Source organism: Oncorhynchus tshawytscha, linkage group LG13 (genome assembly GCF_018296145.1).
Source record: "Oncorhynchus tshawytscha isolate Ot180627B linkage group LG13, Otsh_v2.0, whole genome shotgun sequence".
In the NCBI taxonomy this organism is placed as follows: domain Eukaryota; kingdom Metazoa; phylum Chordata; class Actinopteri; order Salmoniformes; family Salmonidae; genus Oncorhynchus; species Oncorhynchus tshawytscha.
Genome location: NC_056441.1, coordinates 18,431,438 through 18,451,732, shown reverse-complemented (window position 1 = coordinate 18,451,732; position 20,295 = coordinate 18,431,438). Strand labels below are relative to the sequence as shown.

At 41.9% G+C, this 20,295-nt stretch overlaps 1 protein-coding gene across 1 annotated transcript in view; it reads right to left on the bottom strand.

Annotated features, from left to right (window-relative positions):
* LOC112264428 (collagen alpha-2(IX) chain) overlaps nt 1-18,731 on the bottom strand; it is a 26,114-nt gene extending 7,383 nt beyond the window's left edge. Inside the window, exons 1-17 of the mRNA XM_042295281.1 lie at nt 18,393-18,731; nt 16,145-16,219; nt 13,578-13,613; nt 13,224-13,286; nt 12,280-12,333; nt 12,153-12,188; nt 11,342-11,365; nt 10,928-10,981; nt 10,759-10,812; nt 7,085-7,135; nt 3,680-3,736; nt 3,034-3,087; nt 2,161-2,214; nt 1,460-1,513; nt 919-972; nt 770-823; nt 596-649 (exon numbers count right to left, since the gene is read on the bottom strand). Coding sequence (XP_042151215.1) covers nt 596-649; nt 770-823; nt 919-972; nt 1,460-1,513; nt 2,161-2,214; nt 3,034-3,087; nt 3,680-3,736; nt 7,085-7,135; nt 10,759-10,812; nt 10,928-10,981; nt 11,342-11,365; nt 12,153-12,188; nt 12,280-12,333; nt 13,224-13,286; nt 13,578-13,613; nt 16,145-16,219; nt 18,393-18,464 — 900 coding nt within the window. The 5' untranslated portion in view covers nt 18,465-18,731. The remainder of the gene's footprint in view (nt 1-595; nt 650-769; nt 824-918; nt 973-1,459; nt 1,514-2,160; nt 2,215-3,033; nt 3,088-3,679; nt 3,737-7,084; nt 7,136-10,758; nt 10,813-10,927; nt 10,982-11,341; nt 11,366-12,152; nt 12,189-12,279; nt 12,334-13,223; nt 13,287-13,577; nt 13,614-16,144; nt 16,220-18,392) is intronic.
* Between the last annotated feature and the right edge of the window lie 1,564 nt (nt 18,732-20,295).

Sequence of the window (20,295 nt, the reverse complement as noted above, 5' to 3'; positions counted from 1 at the left end):
TGTGTTACATTGTAGTAATAGTAGATACCAGACTAGAATATGAACAGTAGACTGTATTACATTGTAGTAATAGTAGATACCAGACTAGAGTATGAACAGTAGACTGTGTTACATTGTAGTAATAGTAGATACCAGACTAGAATATGAACAGTAGACTGTGTTACATTGTAGTAATAGTAGATACCAAACTAGAATATGAACAGTAGACTGTATTACATTGTAGTAATAGTAGATACCAGACTAGAATATGAACACTAGACTGTATTACATTGTAGTAATAGTAGATACCAGACTAGAATATGAACAGTAGACTGTGTTACATTGTAGTAATAGTAGATACCAGACTAGAATATGAACAGTAGACTGTGTTACATTGTAGTAATAGTAGATACCAGACCACAATATGAACAGTAGACTGTGTTACATTGTAGTAATAGTAGATACCAGACTAGAATATGAACAGTAGACTGTGCTACATTGTAGTAATAGTAGATACCAGACTAGAATATGAACAGTATACTGTGTTACATTGTAGTAATAGTAGACACCAGACTAGAATATTAAATAGACGAGTGAAGTCAGGGTGTTCACTCACGTTCTCTCCCTTCTTGCCAACGGCTCCATGTGGGCCCTTGATACCTCGGCCACCCTGTAGAAAAGATTATTATCATAATCTTCATCAACATCATGATTATTATCATCATCCTCATCCGTGTGAGTAAGTTAGACACTGATGAAAAACTGGATAGCTGGCAGATAAAACACTCACCAAATCTCCTTTCTTCCCAGCCTCTCCAGGTGGTCCCTGGGGTCCCTCCTCACCCTACCGGGGAGAGACAAACACTTCTGATCAGATTTATCAATTAAACCCATCAACTCACAATTGGAAATACCAGTTTCCAAGACCTAGATACTTACTGGGGGTCCAGGTTGGCCAACTGGTCCGTTGATGCCCTTGTAACCACGAGGTCCCTGCAAGGTACAGGAAATGATAATGAGTGCTCATTGGTATTTCAGGAAGTAGATTAATGGTCATGCATAGTAATAAATGGCTTGTATGTTTCGACTCTTATTTATATTTATGTATCTCCTTCAGTATCTATGTACATGCTAATGAGCACTAACATGCTAACCACTGTGATAAAAGGATGATTATCAGGTAGCGATTAATACTTTTCACAAATATGAGATACACAAACAGCCATTCTGCTTGGCACCTAGCTGAGCCTGGGCGCTAACTTGGCTAACACAGCTAATGCTAAGATGGACGGCTCTCCTGGATCATTAACTATAGATGGAGGAACAGTGGCCCCAGACAACACCCAGAGAGAGAGAAAGAAGGGGGAGGGGGAAAAAGACAGGGAGAGAGAGAGAGTTTGGGATTCACTCCATATGAGGTGGAGGAGTGCAAAGTGTGGTGGATGGAGGGAGTGAGGTAGAGAGTTGTGTTGTAACTTACCACCTCTCCCTTGGGGCCCATCATTCCAGGGTAACCCCTCAATCCCATAGGACCCTGACATGGAGAGAAAGAGAGTTGAAATAAAGGACATTGTGTCGATGTTGCATATGTAAAAGTGGCATCATATCTGTATTTCATTCTCACAACGTCTGGGCTCTGACCATATTGCTGTACTATAATGTTTTCATAACATTGTGTATCTATACATCGCAGTGCTAGCTGTGCCACTAGAGATTCTGGGTTCGAGGCCAGGCTTTGTCGCAGTCAGTCGCGACCGGAAGACCCATGGGGCGGCGCACAATTGGCCCAGGGTCGTCCGGGTTATGGGAGGGTTTGGCCGGCAGGGATGTCCTTGTCCCATTGTGCACTAGCGACTCCTGTGGCGGGCTGGGCACAGTGCACGCCGACATGGTCGCCAGGTTTACGGTGTTTCCTCTGACACATTGGTGCAGCTGGCTTCCGGGTTAAGTGGGCATTGTGTCAAAAAGGAGTGCGGCTTGGTTGGGTTGTGTTTTGGAGGACGCACGGCTCTCGACCTTCACCTCTCCTGAGTCCGTACGGGAGTTGCAGCGATGAGACAAGACTTTAACTACTAATTGGATACCACGAAATTGGGGAGAAAAAGGGGTAAAAAATATAGATATAAAACAAAATAAACATTGTGTATCTAAGTTCAGTCATAGGTAGATGAAGGTCATTACCGGGGGTCCTGGGATTCCCTGTTCCCCAGAGACACCGACCTCTCCCTTCGTACCCTGAGAGAGAGAGAGAGAGAGAGAGAGAGAGAGAGAGAGAGAGAAGGAGAGCAATAGAAATGAAAAGTGTGACAATAACATCTCAGAGTGTTTCCTGTATGTTATGGTGCCAGCTGATTATCTCTACCACATAACTCCTTAGTAAATAGAAGCTAACTGGAACCGGTCAGCAGAATGAAGTGTTCTCTGTGTGTGTTCATGTTAGTGCCTCTGACTCAGTCACTGAGCAGTGATCAGCAGTGCAGTGCCAGACTGAGACAGACAGAGTGCAGATCAGGTGCTAAACCTTCCTACTCTGGAGGAGTGTCTCAGGTCCCACTGGGGGCTCATTAGCTCTGCTTAAAGCACCAGGCTGAGTAGGCCGCTCTAACTCCTACTCTCTTATCCACTCCACATGTACCTGGCTCTCAACCATCCCTTTCATCTGAGCTCACTGCGTGCTGCCTGGCTGCCCGGGCCAGGCCTGACTAATCTCACCCAGATTAGTGCCAGTCATGTGCCTCAGGGGGCTTCATTAGCGCTAAACCTGCTTCTTCTACTGGTGTGTGTGTGTGTGTGTGTGTGTGTGTGTGTGTGTGTGTGTGTGTGTGTGTGTGTGTGTGTGTGTGTGTGTGTGTGTGTGTGTGTGTGTGTGTGTGTGTGTGTGTGTGTGTGTGTGTGTGTGTGTGTGTGTGTGTGTGTGTGTGTTACTGTGCATCTGTAACCTATTAAACTTTGTTGTGGATGCGCTTTGCAGGTGTCAATAATTAGCCAGAGACCCACAAAACACAGAAACGCTGGGATGTCAATAAACAGATAGACAGACTCGATAAGACTCACCAGTTTCCCAATGCTACCAGGCTCTCCCAGCACACCAGCACGACCTTTGTGTCCCTAAAAGAGAATATTAAGTTAGTTTACTGTTATAACATCCTTATCACTCTAATAGATGTCCATGCATACCCCACAAGACATGCCAAATCCAGAACAGACTATGGGAGGCGCACAGTACTACATAGAGCCATGACTACATGGAACTCTATTCCACATCAGGTAACTGATGCAAGCAGTAGCATCAGATTTAAAAACAAATAAGAATACACCTTATGTAACAGTGGGGACTGTGAAGAGACACACACAAAGGTACAGACACACACAAAAGCTAGCACACGCACTCTACACACACATACCTTGTAATATTGTTGTATGGTGATATTACATTTTGTATTGTAGATATGTAGTGGTGTAATAATGTTACATTATGGACTGTTTTATCTTTTGTTTTAATGTAATGTTTGGACCCCAAGAAGAGTAGCTGCTGCCTTGGCAACAGCTAATGGGGATCGCTAATAAATACAAATAGATGTTTAAATCAATGAACTAATTATTCAGCCAATAAATGACAGCAGCACTGACAGGAATACTGTAAACAGAATACAGAATATCCTTATTTTGATTTTTTTCCCCCCGATGATGACTCACTTACCTTGACCCCCTGCAGTCCCTGGGGACCCTTAGGCCCTGCTGGGCAGTTGATTGGACACTGTAGAGAGAAAGACCGAGAGAGAGAGAGCGAGAGAGAGAGATAGAGCGAGAGAGAGAGAGAGAGAGAGAGAGAGAGAGAGAGAGAGAGAGAGAGAGAGAGAGAGAGAGAGAGAGAGAGAGAGAGAGAGAGAGAGAGAGAGAGAAATAGGTTGAGAGAGAGAAAGAGAGGACGGAAGGTACAGCAAAAGGGTCAATTTTTGCACCAAAAAAGGGTTCTACCTGGAACCCAAAATGTTTTTTTCTAAGAGTCTATGGGGGGGAGGAAGAGTGAGGAGAACACCAGAGTCACAAGTCTAAGTATAATTGAATCTCCTCCTCGGCCAAAAGTGAACAAAGCAACACTACAGTATGAGGGACATGGATGAAGAGAGGGGGTGGGAGGGTGCGGGGGATGCATGGATGAAGGGAGTGAGAGGGGATTGAGGGAGGCTGTGAATCCTCTTTCGGTGTCAGATGAAAGAAGAGAGAGGGAGAGAAAGAGAGATAGACGGTTGGAGAGAGATAGTTTATGAGAGAAAGAGTGTGAATCTTCTGTGACAGGACCCTTCTCTAATGAGAGCGAGGGAGGAGGAGAAAAAAGGAGAGAGGAATTGATGAGGACTCTAGAGGACTCTAGTTCCTCCTGTCTCTAGAGCTGACACTATCACACAATCCCCTCCCCTATAACCAGCTCCCCTATAACCAGCTCCCCTTTGTTGGGCACTCAGTATAGGACTTGGCTTAGGACTTGTACTTTTTCTGTATGGTTTAGTGCCACCAAACCAGAAAGCTCTCTGTCTATATACTGTATAGAGGCTACACCATGAATAGATTGCCAGGAACTTGCCAGTTTAGTAGAACAGGTACAGTGGAGTAGAACAGGTACAGTGGGGTAGAACAGGTACAGTGGGGTAGAACAGATACAGTGGGGTAGAACAGATACAGTGGGGTAGAACAGATACAGTGGGGTAGAACAGGTACAGTGGGGTAGAACAGATACAGTGGGGTAGAACAGATGCAGTGGAATAGAACAGATACAGTGAGGTAGAACAGGTACAGTGGGGTAGAACAGGTACAGTGGGGTAGAACAGATACAATGGGGTAGAACAGATACAGTGGGGTAGAACAGATACAGTGGGTTAGAACAGATACAGTGAGGTAGAACAGGTACAGTGGGGTAGAACAGATACAGTGGGGTAGAACAGGTACAGTGGGGTAGAACAGATACAGTGGGGTAGAACATGTACAGTGGGGTAGAACAGATACCGTGGAATAGAACAGATACAGTGGAATAGAACACATACAGTGGAATAGAACAGATACAGTGGGGTAGAACAGATACAGTTGAATAGAACAGATACAGTGGGGTAGAACAGATACAGTTGAATAGAACAGATACAATGGGTTAGAACAGATACAGTGGAATAGAACAGATGCAGTGGGGTAGAACAGGTACAGTGGAATTTAACAGATACAGTGGAATAGAACAGATACAGTGGGGTAGAACAGATACAGTAGGATAGAACATATACAGTGGGGTAGAACAGATACAGTGGGGTAGAACAGATACAGTGGAATAGAACAGATACAGTGGGGTAGAACAGATACAGTTGAATAGAACAGATACAGTAGGATAGAACATATACAGTGGGGTAGAACAGATACAGTGGGGTAGAACAGATACAGTGGGGTAGAACAGATACAGTGGAATAGAACAGATACAGTGGGGTAGACAGATACAGTAGGATAGAACAGATACAGTAGGATAGAACAGATACAATGGGGTAGAACAGATACAGTAGGGTAGAACAGATGCAGTGGAATAGAACAGATACAGTGGAATAGAACAGATACAGTGGAATAGAACAGATACAGTGGAATAGAACAGATACAGTGGGGTAGAACAGATACAATTGAATAGAACAGATACAGTAGGATAGAACAGATACAGTGGGGTAGAACAGATACAGTGGGGTAGAACAGATACAGTGGGGTAGAACAGATACAGTGGGGTAGAACAGATACAGTGAGGTAGAACAGGTACAGTGGGGTAGAACAGGTACAGTGGGGTAGAACAGATACAATGGGGTAGAACAGATACAGTGGGGTAGAACAGATACAGTGGGTTAGAACAGATACAGTGAGGTAGAACAGGTACAGTGGGGTAGAACAGATACAGTGGGGTAGAACAGGTACAGTGGGGTAGAACAGATACAGTGGGGTAGAACATGTACAGTGGGGTAGAACAGATACCGTCGAATAGAACAGATACAGTGGAATAGAACACATACAGTGGAATAGAACAGATACAGTGGGGTAGAACAGATACAGTTGAATAGAACAGATACAGTGGGGTAGAACAGATACAGTTGAATAGAACAGATACAATGGGTTAGAACAGATACAGTGGAATAGAACAGATGCAGTGGGGTAGAACAGATACAGTGGAATTTAACAGTTACAGTGGAATAGAACAGATACAGTGGGGTAGAACAGATACAGTAGGATAGAACATATACAGTGGGGTAGAACAGATACAGTGGGGTAGAACAGATACAGTGGGGTAGAACAGATACAGTGGAATAGAACAGATACAGTGGGGTAGACAGATACAGTAGGATAGAACAGATACAGTAGGATAGAACAGATACAATGGGGTAGAACAGATACAGTGGGGTAGAACAGATGCAGTGGAATAGAACAGATACAGTGGAGTAGAACAGATACAGTGGGGTAGAACAGGTACAGTGGGGTAGAACAGGTACAGTGGGGTAGAACAGATATAGTTGGATAGAACAGATACAGTAGGATAGAACAGATACAGTGGGGTAGAACAGATACAGTGGTGTAGAACAGATACAGTGGAATAGAACAGATACAGTGGAATAGAACAGATACAGTAGGATAGAACAGATACAGTGGAGTAGAACAGATACAGTGGGGTAGAACAGGTACAGTGGGGTAGAACAGGTACAGTGGAATAGAACAGATATAGTTGGATAGAACAGATACAGTAGGATAGAACATATACAGTGGGGTAGAACAGATACAGTGGTGTAGAACAGATACAGTGGAATAGAACAGATACAGTGGAATAGAACAGATACAGTGGGGTAGAACAGATACAATTGAATAGAACAGATACAGTAGGATAGAACATATACAGTGGGGTAGAACAGATACAGTGGTGTAGAACAGATACAGTGGAATAGAACAGATACAGTGGAATAGAACAGATACAGTGGAATAGAACAGATACAGTGGGGTAGAACAGACACAATTGAATAGAACAGATACAGTAGGATAGAACAGATACAGTGGGGTAGAACAGATACAGTGGAATAGAACAGATACAGAGGGATCTTACCTGGAAGTCTGCGCTGCCTTCCTCTCCTCCCAAGAACTTCCCTGGAGGTCCCTAGAGAAAGAGAGAGTGACAAAAATATATGTTTGAACAGAGAAATATGCAAAGAAGACAGAAGACAGATGAAGTGGGAGAGAGAGAGAGAGAGAGAGAAAGAAAGAGAGAGATAACGAGAGAGAGAGAGAAAGAGAGAGATAACGAGAGAGAGAGAGAAAGAGAGAGATAACGAGAGAGAGAGAGAAAGAGAGAGATAACGAGAGAGAGAGAGAAAGAGAGAGATGAAGACTAAGGAGATCATTGTTTAAGACAGTGCTGAGGCAGCTGTTCTGACTGTGTGTATCCTGAGTTTCAGTACAACATGGCCCCCCTCAGCTGAGGTATGCAGGGAGCAGTGAGATGAGACAGGGGAGCCAGATCTAATGGGACTTTATTTACTCTGCAACACCAGTAAACCAAGACAAATAGACTCCCCATGGCTGGGAGCATCACTCTCTGTGAGGCTGCTCCACACCTGAAATCACTCACTGTGTACATTGTAGAAGAACTGGGGAGCTAAGAGACACACACAGCTCTGTGTACAATTATGCTTCATTGAGCTGCTCTGGGGAGCGTACTGGTACACTTACTGGTGAGAATGTACTGGTCATCTGGACTGGGATTACGGGGTTATCTCTGGAACAATGTTTTTCTTATGCGTTAAGTTCTTGGTTTCTTACAAGTTATATTTTTGACTTATTGCAGCCCACAACATCTTACTGGTTTCCTACAGGTTTTATTTATGACTTATTACAGCCCACATCATCTTACTGGTTTCCTACAGGTTTTATTTATGACTTATTACAACCCACATCATCTTACTGGTTTCCTACAGGTTTTATTTATGACTTATTACAGCCCACATCATCTTACTGGTTTCCTACAGGTTTTATTTATGACTTATTACAACCCACATCATCTTACTGGTTTCCTACAGGTTTTATTTATGACTTATTACAGCCCACATCATCTTACTGGTTTCCTACAGGTTTTATTTATGACTTATTACAGCCCACAACATCTTACTGGTTTCCTACAGCTTTTATTTATGACTTATTGCAGCCCACAACATCTTACTGGTTTCCTACAGCTTTTATTTATGACTTATTACAGCCCACAACATCTTACTGGTTTCCTACAGCTTTTATTTATGACTTATTACAGCCCACAACATCTTACTGGTTTCCTACAGGTTTTATTTATGACTTATTACAGCCCACAACATCTTACTGGTTTCCTACAGCTTTTATTTATGACTTATTACAGCCCACAACATCTTACTGGTTTCCTACAGGTTTTATTTATGACTTATTACAACCCACATCATCTTACTGGTTTCCTAAGGGTTTTATTTATGACTTATTACAGCCCACAACATCTTACTGGTTTCCTACAGGTTTTATTTATGACTTATTACAGCCCACAACATCTTACTGGTTTCCAACAGGTTTTATTTGTGACTTATTACAACCCACAACATCTTACTGGTTTCCTAAGGGTTTTATTTATGACTTATTACAGCCCACAACATCTTACTGGTTTCCTACAGCTTTTATTTATGACTTATTGCAGCCCACATCATCTTACTGGTTTCCTACAGCTTTTATTTATGACTTATTACAACCCACATCATCTTACTGGTTTCCTACAGCTTTTATTTATGACTTATTACAGCCCACAACATCTTACTGGTTTCCTACAGCTTTTATTTATGACTTATTACAGCCCACAACATCTTACTGGTTTCCTACAGGTTTTATTTATGACTTATTACAGCCCACAACATCTTACTGGTTTCCAACAGGTTTTATTTGTGACTTATTACAACCCACAACATCTTACTGGTTTCCAACAGGTTTTATTTGTGACTTATTACAGCCCACATCTTCTTACTGGTTTCCTACAGGTTTTATTTATGACTTATTACAGCCCACAACATCTTACTGGTTTCCTACAGGTTTTATTTATGACTTATTACAACCCACAACATCTTACTGGTTTCCTAAGGGTTTTATTTATGACTTATTACAGCCCACAACATCTTACTGGTTTCCTACAGGTTTTATTTATGACTTATTACAGCCCACAACATCTTACTGGTTTCCTACAGGTTTTATTTATGACTTATTACAGCCCACAACATCTTACTGGTTTCCTAAGGGTTTTATTTATGACTTATTACAGCCCACAACATCTTACTGGTTTCCTACAGCTTTTATTTATGACTTATTGCAGCCCACATCATCTTACTGGTTTCCTACAGCTTTTATTTATGACTTATTACAACCCACATCATCTTACTGGTTTCCTACAGCTTTTATTTATGACTTATTACAACCCACATCATCTTACTGGTTTCCTAAGGGTTTTATTTATGACTTATTACAGCCCACAACATCTTACTGGTTTCCTACAGGTTTTATTTATGACTTATTACAGCCCACAACATCTTACTGGTTTCCAACAGGTTTTATTTGTGACTTATTACAACCCACAACATCTTACTGGTTTCCAACAGGTTTTATTTGTGACTTATTACAGCCCACATCTTCTTACTGGTTTCCTACAGGTTTTATTTATGACTTATTACAGCCCACAACATCTTACTGGTTTCCTACAGGTTTTATTTATGACTTATTACAACCCACATCATCTTACTGGTTTCCTAAGGGTTTTATTTATGACTTATTACAGCCCACAACATCTTACTGGTTTCCAACAGGTTTTATTTGTGACTTATTACAGCCCACATCTTCTTACTGGTTTCCTAAGGGTTTTATTTATGACTTATTACAGCCCACAACATCTTACTGGTTTCCTACAGGTTTTATTTATGACTTATTACAGCCCACATCATCTTACTGGTTTCCTAAGGGTTTTATTTATGACTTATTACAACCCACAACATCTTACTGGTTTCCTAAGGGTTTTATTTATGACTTATTACAGCCCACATCATCTTACTGGTTTCCTACAGGTTTTATTTATGACTTATTGCAGCCCACAACATCTTACTGGTTTCCTACAGGTTTTATTTATGACTTATTACAACCCACATCATCTTACTGGTTTCCTACAGGTTTTATTTATGACTTATTACAGCCCACATCATCTTACTGGTTTCCTACAGGTTTTATTTATGACTTATTGCAGCCCACATCATCTTACTGGTTTCCTACAGGTTTTATTTATGACTTATTACAGCCCACAACATCTTACTGGTTTCCTACAGGTTTTATTTATGACTTATTGCAGCCCACAACATCTTACTGGTTTCCTACAGGTTTTATTTATGACTTATTACAACCCACATCATCTTACTGGTTTCCTACAGGTTTTATTTATGACTTATTACAACCCACAACATCTTACTGGTTTCCTACAGGTTTTATTTATGACTTATTACAGCCCACATCATCTTACTGGTTTCCTACAGGTTTTATTTATGACTTATTACAACCCACAACATCTTACTGGTTTCCAACAGGTTTTATTTATGACTTATTACAGCCCACAACATCTTACTGGTTTCCTACAGGTTTTAAGTTACTGGTTATTATTACTAGGTTAGTACTTGCTGGTTTTTACTTGTACTACATGTTTATTTACTGGTTTCTTGCTGGTTCTAGGTGTAAACTTACTGGTTTTCCTGGGGGTCCTGGAATTCCTGGAGGTCCAGATGCTCCCAATATGCCCTGAGAGAAGAGGGAGCAAGAGGATGGTGGGAATTAAATTATGAAGATAAAGAGTAGCTAACAGATTCTGTAACGTATGCTATCTGACATAAGACAACAATGGTAAGGGTCTTACCTGAGATCCAGTCTGTCCAATTTTACCGGGGAGGCCGATTGGGCCCGGGGCTCCCTAAAGACAAAGAGGAAGAGAAAAAGATGGGGATCTTCATCCATCTGGCAGAAGAGGATACACTGCCAATGTAATTCAGTTCAGAATGTAATATGTAGTGTCTGACTAGTTCCAGAAGAGGATACACTGCCAATGTAATTCAGTTCAGAATGTAATATGTAGTGTCTGACTAGTTCCAGAAGAGGATACAATGCCAATGTAATTCAGTTCAGAATGTAATATGTAGTGTCTGACTAGTTCCAGAAGAGGATACACTGCCAATGTAATTCAGCTCAGAATGTAATATGTAGTGTCTGACTAGTTATTTTTTTGGGAGGAAGTCTTTAATTATAGGGATATAATTAACAAATAGCTACTTACAGCGAGCCCAGGCAGTCCGGGTCCCTACACACAGAGAGAGAGAGAGAGAGAGAGAGAGAGAGAATGGGAAAGGGGAATGAGAGATTAGTTAAGTCTGTGATTAGATTAGTTAAGTCTTTGTAATCATATAATCACAAACAAATGTGCATAATAACTCATGTATGATTTGTTTCAACAATTATCTTATTTTAATTGAATTAAGAGCAGATGTGTCTACAGAGACAGAACACTAGACAGACTGTGTTCATCAATCTAACCCAAACGTAGAGAAAGCAATCAATGTGTGTTCAATGTTTAATGTGTCAAAATAAGTAATGGAATTCATTGAATTCAATGCTTCATCCGAGCATATCATTAACTCCACTCTGTCAATACAGTACAGTCTTTCTAGTCGTCTGTCAAATATAGCTACACAGCACCATCTAGTGTGCTTTACTGTAACTACATGTAGTCTTACTCAACCTGCATTAACCACAGATCTAGGATCAGATTACCTTGACTCCAAAACATTAGCGGGATGAACCAATATCTGACCCTGTATCAGAGGTATTGGACCCACTGTACACGGCTGTTGGATGAGACTAGTTATAGTAAATCAGTCAGCTGCTAAAAGCTGTTATGCAAGTGTTATGTAACCCCTCTGACTAGGGTCTCCCCCATACCTCTGTAATCCTAGTTAAGTCATGTGTTCGGGTAAAACTCTGGGCCCTACTGATGACGGAGGGTTAGTTCCAGTGGATTTGTAGTGTTCAGGCTATATGTAGTCTGTACTGAACAGTGTTCAGGTTCTGTTGAGTCCGTTAGTACTTACAGTGGGTCCAGGTTCACCACCAGGCCCAGGCTGGCCCTGTAGAAAACAACAATAAACAACAACAACAACATGAGGGTTTATTCTCTCATAGTTTGCATCCAATGTAGACTCCCACCATGGTCCTTACCTTAGGTCCAGGGTTCCCGACAGGACCCCGATCTCCCTTTGCTCCAATCAAACCCTGGAGACGTAGAGAGATAGAGCGATGTGTTCAGTGAGTAAGATCGGTTTGGATCACCAATAGAGTGTTACTTTAGTTCTGGACTTCAATAATGAGGTTGTCGTAAATATAAGATTGGTTTGTATTCATTATGTGCTCTAATAACACAGCACTGTAAGGTGACTTCTGTCTCTTCTAATGCTAAACTTTTATTGAACAGCCTGCTACTTTTTTCAGGACTCACCCCACAGTTTACAAACAAGTGCAGGGGCAGCACTTTCAAATGAAGGTGACAGATTGCACCTTTAGTGCCTGCCAGAGCCTGGGGATTGTGACATCTACTATACATGTGACCTGAATTCCCATTACAGCACTGAGACTATCAGTAGTCTGATTGGATTTGACACTTCCAGGTAATCAGCAGGAAAACTAGGATTGAGATTCCGGGCCGGATTACAGGGTAAATCCCTGTGGAATGTTTCTCAGCATGTGACTGTGAGACCAGCAGAGTGTGTTTCCGTTACCTTATTTAGAGAGAAGCAGTTTCCTGAAAACAGCCACCTTCATAACAACATGAAACTCAGTCTATCTAGCTAGGTTACAGTACATCAATGCATCAGGATTTACATCAATGCTTTTCACTTCTACAGGTTTACACAAACACACAAACATTGTCTCTATTTTCTATTTCTCACTCTCTTTCTCTCTCTCTCTTTCTCCCCACAAATTCATCCCTTTATCTCTCTCTTTCTCTCTCGCACTCTCTTTTCCCTCACAAATTCATACATTTTTCTCTCTCTCTCTCTCTCTCTCTCTCTCTCTCTCTCTCTCTCTCTCTCTCTTCACATTTTCTTTGTCTTGCTGTCAGTCTCTTACAGACACACTTAGCAGCTGATTGACAGGAGACTTACGTCAATGCCATTCTCCCCTGGAGCTCCACCTGGACCAGGTTCACCTGGCTCCCCCTTCAAGCCCTGAGAACAGAGACACAGCCATAGTCAGGTATACAAACACACACATCAGAGATATTGTCAGTGTAAAGTGCACACACTCACACAAACACTATTGAACATGCACACAAACGCACACACACACAAAGAAACACCCTTGAATATGCATGCACACACACACACACACACACACACACACACACACACACACACACACACACACACACACACACACACACACACACACACACACACACACACACACACACACACACACACACACACACACACACACATGCATATACAGTAACTTACTGTTGGGCCAGGAGGACCAGGAGGTCCTTTCTCCCCCTGTGAAGAGAGAGAGGAACAAGAAAAAAAGACATGATATTAACAATTGGTATTGTATGTTCACTACTTTCTGAGATTGATGACATGAAAGTCAGTTTAAGTAGATTACGAAGTCCTTGACATAGAATTCCTTGATGACAGCCCCTTGTTGATCTGGAAGGATTGGTGGACCCTCCCCTGACCCAAACAGAAGACTATGGCTATATCTCAATACCGAACAGTGACTTCCTTACCTTATCTCCTTTCCTCAATCTGAACAGACTTTTCCTGTAAATTCTGGACAAGTGAAAGTTAATTCCTGGTAGGCTCCCTAGTAACACTTTTATATTACTCATTACTCCCACATTTATCAACTATTTACAAATCATAAGTAAAGTATTTTTGCAGTCCCTAATCTAAAGTGTTATTTAACCCTAACCCTAACCCTAACCTTTACATAACCCTAACCTAACCCTAACCCTAACCCTAACCCTCACCTAACCCTAACCTTTACATAACCCTAACCTAACCCTAACCCTAACCCTAACCTAACCCTAACCTTTACATAACCCTAACCTAACCCTAACCCTAACCCTAACCTAACCCTAACCTTTACATAACCCTAACCTAACCTAACCCTAACCCTAACCCTAACCCTAACCTAACCTTTACATAACCCTAACCCTAACCTAACCCTAACCCTAACCCTAACCCTAACCTTTACATAACCCTAACCTAACCCTAACCCTAACCCTAACCCTAACCTAACCTTTACATAACCCTAACCTAACCCTAACCCTAACCCTAACCTAACCTAACCTTTACATAACCCTAACCTAACCCTAACCCTAACCCTAACCCTAACCTAACCCTAACCTTTACATAACCCTAACCTAACCCTAACCCTAACCCTAACCTAACCCTAACCTTTACATAACCCTAACCTAACCCTAACCCTAACCTAACCCTAACCTTTACATAACCCTAACCTAACCCTAACCCTAACCCTAACCTAACCCTAACCTTTACATAACCCTAACCTAACCCTAACCCTAACCCTAACCTTTTACATAACCCTTACATAACCCTAACCTTTACATAACCCTAACCTAACCCTAACCTTTACATAACCCTAACCTAACCCTAACCTTTACATAACCCTAACCCTAACCCTAACCCTAACCTTTACATAACCCTAACCCTAACCCTAACCTTTACATAACCCTAACCTAACCCTAACCTTTACATAACCCTAACCCTAACCCTAACCCTAACCTTTACATAACCCTAACCTAACCCTAACCTTTACATAACCCTAACCCTAACCCTAACCTTTACATAACCCTAACCTAACCCTAAATGGTGTGCAAATGTTTTGTAAATGGTGTGCAATTGTTTTGTAAATGCCTTATAAATGGTTTATAGAGGACCGTTAAAATAAAGTGTAACCCGCCCTCAATATTGCTTTCATTTAGCCAGTTTTTCAGATCAGGAATAAGAAAGATCAGATAAGGAGAGGAAGCCACTTTAGACCACTGAGATGCATAGTATCTAGTAGTGACATCAACCTATTGCGTATACACCTATCCAGTTCCATACAGATCTGCAAGGGTAATTTTGTCACAGGTGGCGATGAGGGGGAAAATGTTTTCTTTTAAAGATCCAGCCATGATTGACAGCTCATGTTTGCTCCGCCCTCAATGTGGAGTGAGGGAACTTTCCAATCATGAAAGGACTGGATAGGTATATATAGCAGAAACTAGTTGGAGCTATTGCTGACACCTACCCTAGTCCACTCAGGTCTGCAAAGGAGAGTGAACAAGGGCAGATGGGATGGAACAACCTTTTTGGAATGAAATGCAGCCCGGCATCTACAGTTGTCCAGAATTGTGTTTCACAGCACTCTTATTACAGCCCACCCTTTGGTGACATCACATACCATAGCAGATAAATATCTGACCCCGGAGCCCTCAAAAGCTATTCCAAGTTCCAGCCCACAAGAGAGGATCCATGTTCACATCAAACATCAACCTGCCAGTCCATAGCCTTCCATTCGTTAGATAGGGAATGTCCAACTGACTGAGGGAATTGACATAATCCCAAGCATTATCTTTAACAGTAGATTTACCTGGCTTTAGGGGTGAAATGGCTCTTCAACTAATTGCATTGGATTAAAGCATGCCTAACTTGTAACATCACAATCGTTTTGGATCATACAGGCCTCACCATTAGTTTCTTCCTTTGTCCACTCATGGTGTAATTCTGTATTCTCAACATGTTTTCAGAACATGGTTTTGTTTAGACTGAGAATACCTCAAAGGTATCACATCACTGCGATATGATCCCGAACCTTTCCCTCTGGACGGAGGTAAAGCCCCCAACTCAAAAACCTCTCTCGCTGTGGGAAACAGAGCTCTTTTGTTCCGCTGTGTTTTCATTCCGTCCGCCCTCTGGTGGTGTAACCGCTGTACTACCTCAGAGCGCTCTATTGGGTACAATGCCCGTCTTTGTGACAACCTGTTGGCTCAGGGCGAAGCGGAGGTAATACTCACATCAATGCCGTCGGACCCGGGGGTACCAGAGGGCCCAGGCAGGCCGGGATAGCCCTGAGGTCCTGGAGGACCGCTCTGGAAAAAATGAAAACAAAATGGAGCGTTTAGAAGTGTGCAGAGGTTTTGTAGATAATTACCTGGCCTTAGAATGTATCACTTTTTGGTATTCATCCAGTTGGATACATATTATTTTCATACTATAAAGAACATGTGAGATAACTGTAATGCAGTAAAACATTTCACACATTTTGGGATTGTGTGTGTCATTTTATTGTAAGCCTTTTGATAATGGAGACATGACTAGTTTTGATAATGGAGATATGACTAGTTTTGAACCAGATGCTTTTTTGAACCAATGTTTGGATAGTCCTAATTGATAAATGAGGCACAGCAACATCACATGAGACAATGACACATGATCAAGTGGGAATTAAAAGCTACACTTAAATGTCATATTTCATGTGAATACAATCCTAGAAATAAGACAAATGCATCATAAACTTGAAGTGAATGAATCACCGAGAAACATCCCCCATACCCATCACATTTTGATAAAGCATGTAAGGCCAATACAAATCCAATACCACTGGTAGCCTACACTCTTCCAACCTAAAAGGGTTGTTCGGCTGTCCTCATAGTAGAACCCTTTGTGAACCCTATTTGGTTCCAGGTAGAACACCTATTACACCCATTTTGGAAGCAATATACTTCTTACAGGATGTGAGATTTTTTACATTTCTATATGAAAAAAAAAACCTCATTCATCAGTCATATTTCTTTTCATGAGCTCTGGATAATTTTATTACATTTCTTACATTGTTCCAAAAATACAGTCTTAGAAAAAAGGGTTCCAAAAGGGTTCTTCGGCTGTCCCCATTGGAGAACCATTTTAGGCTCCAGCTAAAACCCTTTTAAGTTCCAAGTAGAACGCTTTTGGCTTCCTTGCAGAACCTCTGTGGAAAGGGTTCTACATCGAAACGAAAACAAAAATATTTGTCACCAATTAATCTAAGGTAGTAGGTAGGGGGAGGAAAGATGTTTACCAAAGCACTCCCCCCATCCCTTCCCCTTCCTTTGGAAATGCAGTTCCTTGAATCGATTGTCTTATCCAGTCACAACACAGAATCCTCATACTGTGTGGAGATGTATTCCAGAATTCTCCCAATCATTTAGAAATAAGGTTGGGAATTCAATACAATGGTCCTGTTTGTTCAGACAGATCCACTGGTAACTTTCTGTTGGATAGCACGTAGGTGTGATTTGGTGGAGGGCATCTTCAGGTCAGTCATTCTCTGTGTGTCTGTGTTTCTGTGTGCGCATGTGTGTGTGTGTGTGTGTGTGTGTGTGTGTGTGTGTGTGTGTGTGTGTGTGTGTGTGTGTGTGTGTGTGTGTGTGTGTGTGTGTGTGTGTGTGTGTGTGTGTGTGTGTGTGTGTGTGTGTGTGTGTGTGTGTGTGTGTGTGTGTGTGTGTGTGTGTGTGTGTGTGTTGTGTGTGTGTGTGTGTGTGTGTTTGTTTGAATAGGGGCTTCGCAGTAAAGGCACATGGGTGTCTTGAATACACGGCCTGTGTGTGTGTGTGTGTGTGTGTGTGTGTGTGTGTGTGTGTGTGTGTGTGTGTGTGTGTGTGTGTGTGTGTGTGTGTGTGTGTGTGTGTGTGTGTGTGTGTGTGTGTGTGTGTGTGTGTGTGTGTGTGTGTGTGTGTGTCAGCTGAATTCCAGTGTAAGTGCCGCTCTCCCTTGATGACTCTGTCCTGAATCTCCTTTTTGACACCATTTGAAATGGTTTTGTCTCCCCTCCAACTGCTCTTCAGGAATAAAGGAGACATTCCAATTCTTCCTCTGTATTCAGGTAGAAACGTCATCCACAGAATCAAGGCACATAGTCCATGGCAGGAAGATACACTATATATGTATGTACAATGCCACATCACACAACACACACAAATACACACACTACACAACTGATCTTCATGCAGCTCTAGACTCATCATTACAACAATGTTATGACTATGATGATACACTCAAGCCCTGAAACAAGATTGAGGTCATTCACTTTTCTGAAACAACCCAATTCCAAAATGTATTTTTCCAACCACAACTAGCCAGTGTGACAACAAAACCAAGCACAGTAGTCCCCATCTACCTTCACCACTAGTCCCTCTCTCCAAGGGGACTTCTATCCCACCATATCCCAGCCAGAAGCAACCCAGCCTGGGTACACCCCTAACCTCCCCTGTCCACTCCACTCACCACTTGGGCCAGAGCCAGGCACAGAGTCTGCAGGGCGACCCAGCTCTTCAACACAGCCGAGAGTCCAGTCATGATCCCTCTCTCCTCTCCCTCTCTCTCTCCTCAGCACTAAATCCTCTCTTCTCTTGCTTTCTCCCGCTCTCCCCTGTCTTCTCCTTCAAGCCGGGACAGAAACGTTAGGGAATCCAAAGGGGGATGGGGGCTATGTGCGCAGCCCCGAAGATTCCACCCAGTAAAAGTGGTGTAGAGGAATGGTTGGATGGAGGGAGAGATGGAATGAGAGAGAGGTGTAACGCAGCCCTACAGCCTGCCCCAGTGAACACAGGAGCTCCCGAAAGCCCCTCACACACACACACATACATGGAGACACAAACACAAACACACCAAGACACACACACACACTGAGAAACACTTGTACACACCGCTGCCTCATGAATAATGTGTCCCCATAGACAGGTTCCCACAATCTCATTGGACAAACAATGCTACTGCTCATGAATATGCACACACACAGCCAGATTCCCACATGCTGATTGGACACAAATGCTATCTAGCTCCGCCCTGAGGAAGGGGAGTTCATAAGTGATTGAAATTTGAGTGGCATGCCCCAATCCTACAGTCAGTCGCCCCCTATCCCCTAGTTAGTTGTGTGGGTCTGACACGATTGGATAGGTGTAAAGTCGTCTGCATGCATCCCATCCAAAACAGTTCGGAACAGTTGCTGAATATATTATGATGACATTTTGTGATGTTTTTGTTGGTTTTGGTGTTCGTCAAGGGTTTTTTCCAAGGGTTTCGGTTTAGAAGTACAGTTTCTACTGCTTCTACAGTTTCGCTTCGGTACTGATGCCCAGCCCAGAAAGACAATTCCCGTAGACGGCCACATAGAGAAGTTAGATTTGAAAATTCCTAATAAGACACTTATGTCATCACCTTTGTGCACAAAACATCCATTGAATTATTCAAATAATTGTCACTGAGGCAGATCATTTTCATCACAACATAACATTTTATATTCATCAAAATGTTTTTGGATGAGGTGTTGATGGTGTCGTTGCTCGAGCTGCTCCTTGTGCACATTGAGTGCTGGTGTGCATGTGATGTTGGTCCATACAAATCAGATATACAGTGGGGCAAAAAAAGTATTTAGTCAGCCACCAATTGTGCAAGTTCTCCCACTTAAAAAGATGAGAGAGGCCTGTAATTTTCATCATAGGTACACTTCAACTACGACAGACAAAATGAGAAAAAAAATCCCAAAAATCCCATTGTAGGATTTTTTATGAATTTATTTGCAAATTATGGTGGAAAATAAGTATTTGGACAACAGCAAAAGTGTATCTCAATTACATCTACTTTTAATAATTAAGTATATTGAATACTTGTAGACTTTTACTCAAGTAGTATTTTACTGGATGACTTTTACTGCTACTTGAGTCATTTTCTATTAATGTATCTTTACTTTTACTCAAGTATGACAATTGGGTACTTTTTCCACCACTGCACTAATGTAACTCAAACATGTTGCGTTCTTTACACTGAGAAAGGGAATGCTTGACAAAGGCATTGTAAAGATGACTCCAACTGTAATAGTTCCTGATTAAAAAATGAGACTGATAATCACATGAATGTCTTCTTAGTTCGTTGCAGATATGCTATCACTTCTTACAGTTGACCTCTAGGAGGCGGTATGGTTCATGTTTTTGCATCTAGGTCTTGTCTGCTCTCTCTTGTGATGAAATGCTGCTCTCTGCTGGTCATTTTTAGTTCTTGCAGTTCATATTCTAGAGTTGGCATTGAAGTTGCCAATGCATTCCTAATGGACAGTAGTGCCTATTAGGCCTATCCTGTTGATGTCTATAACCATGGTACACAATAATCATATTTTAAACAAGCATATTTT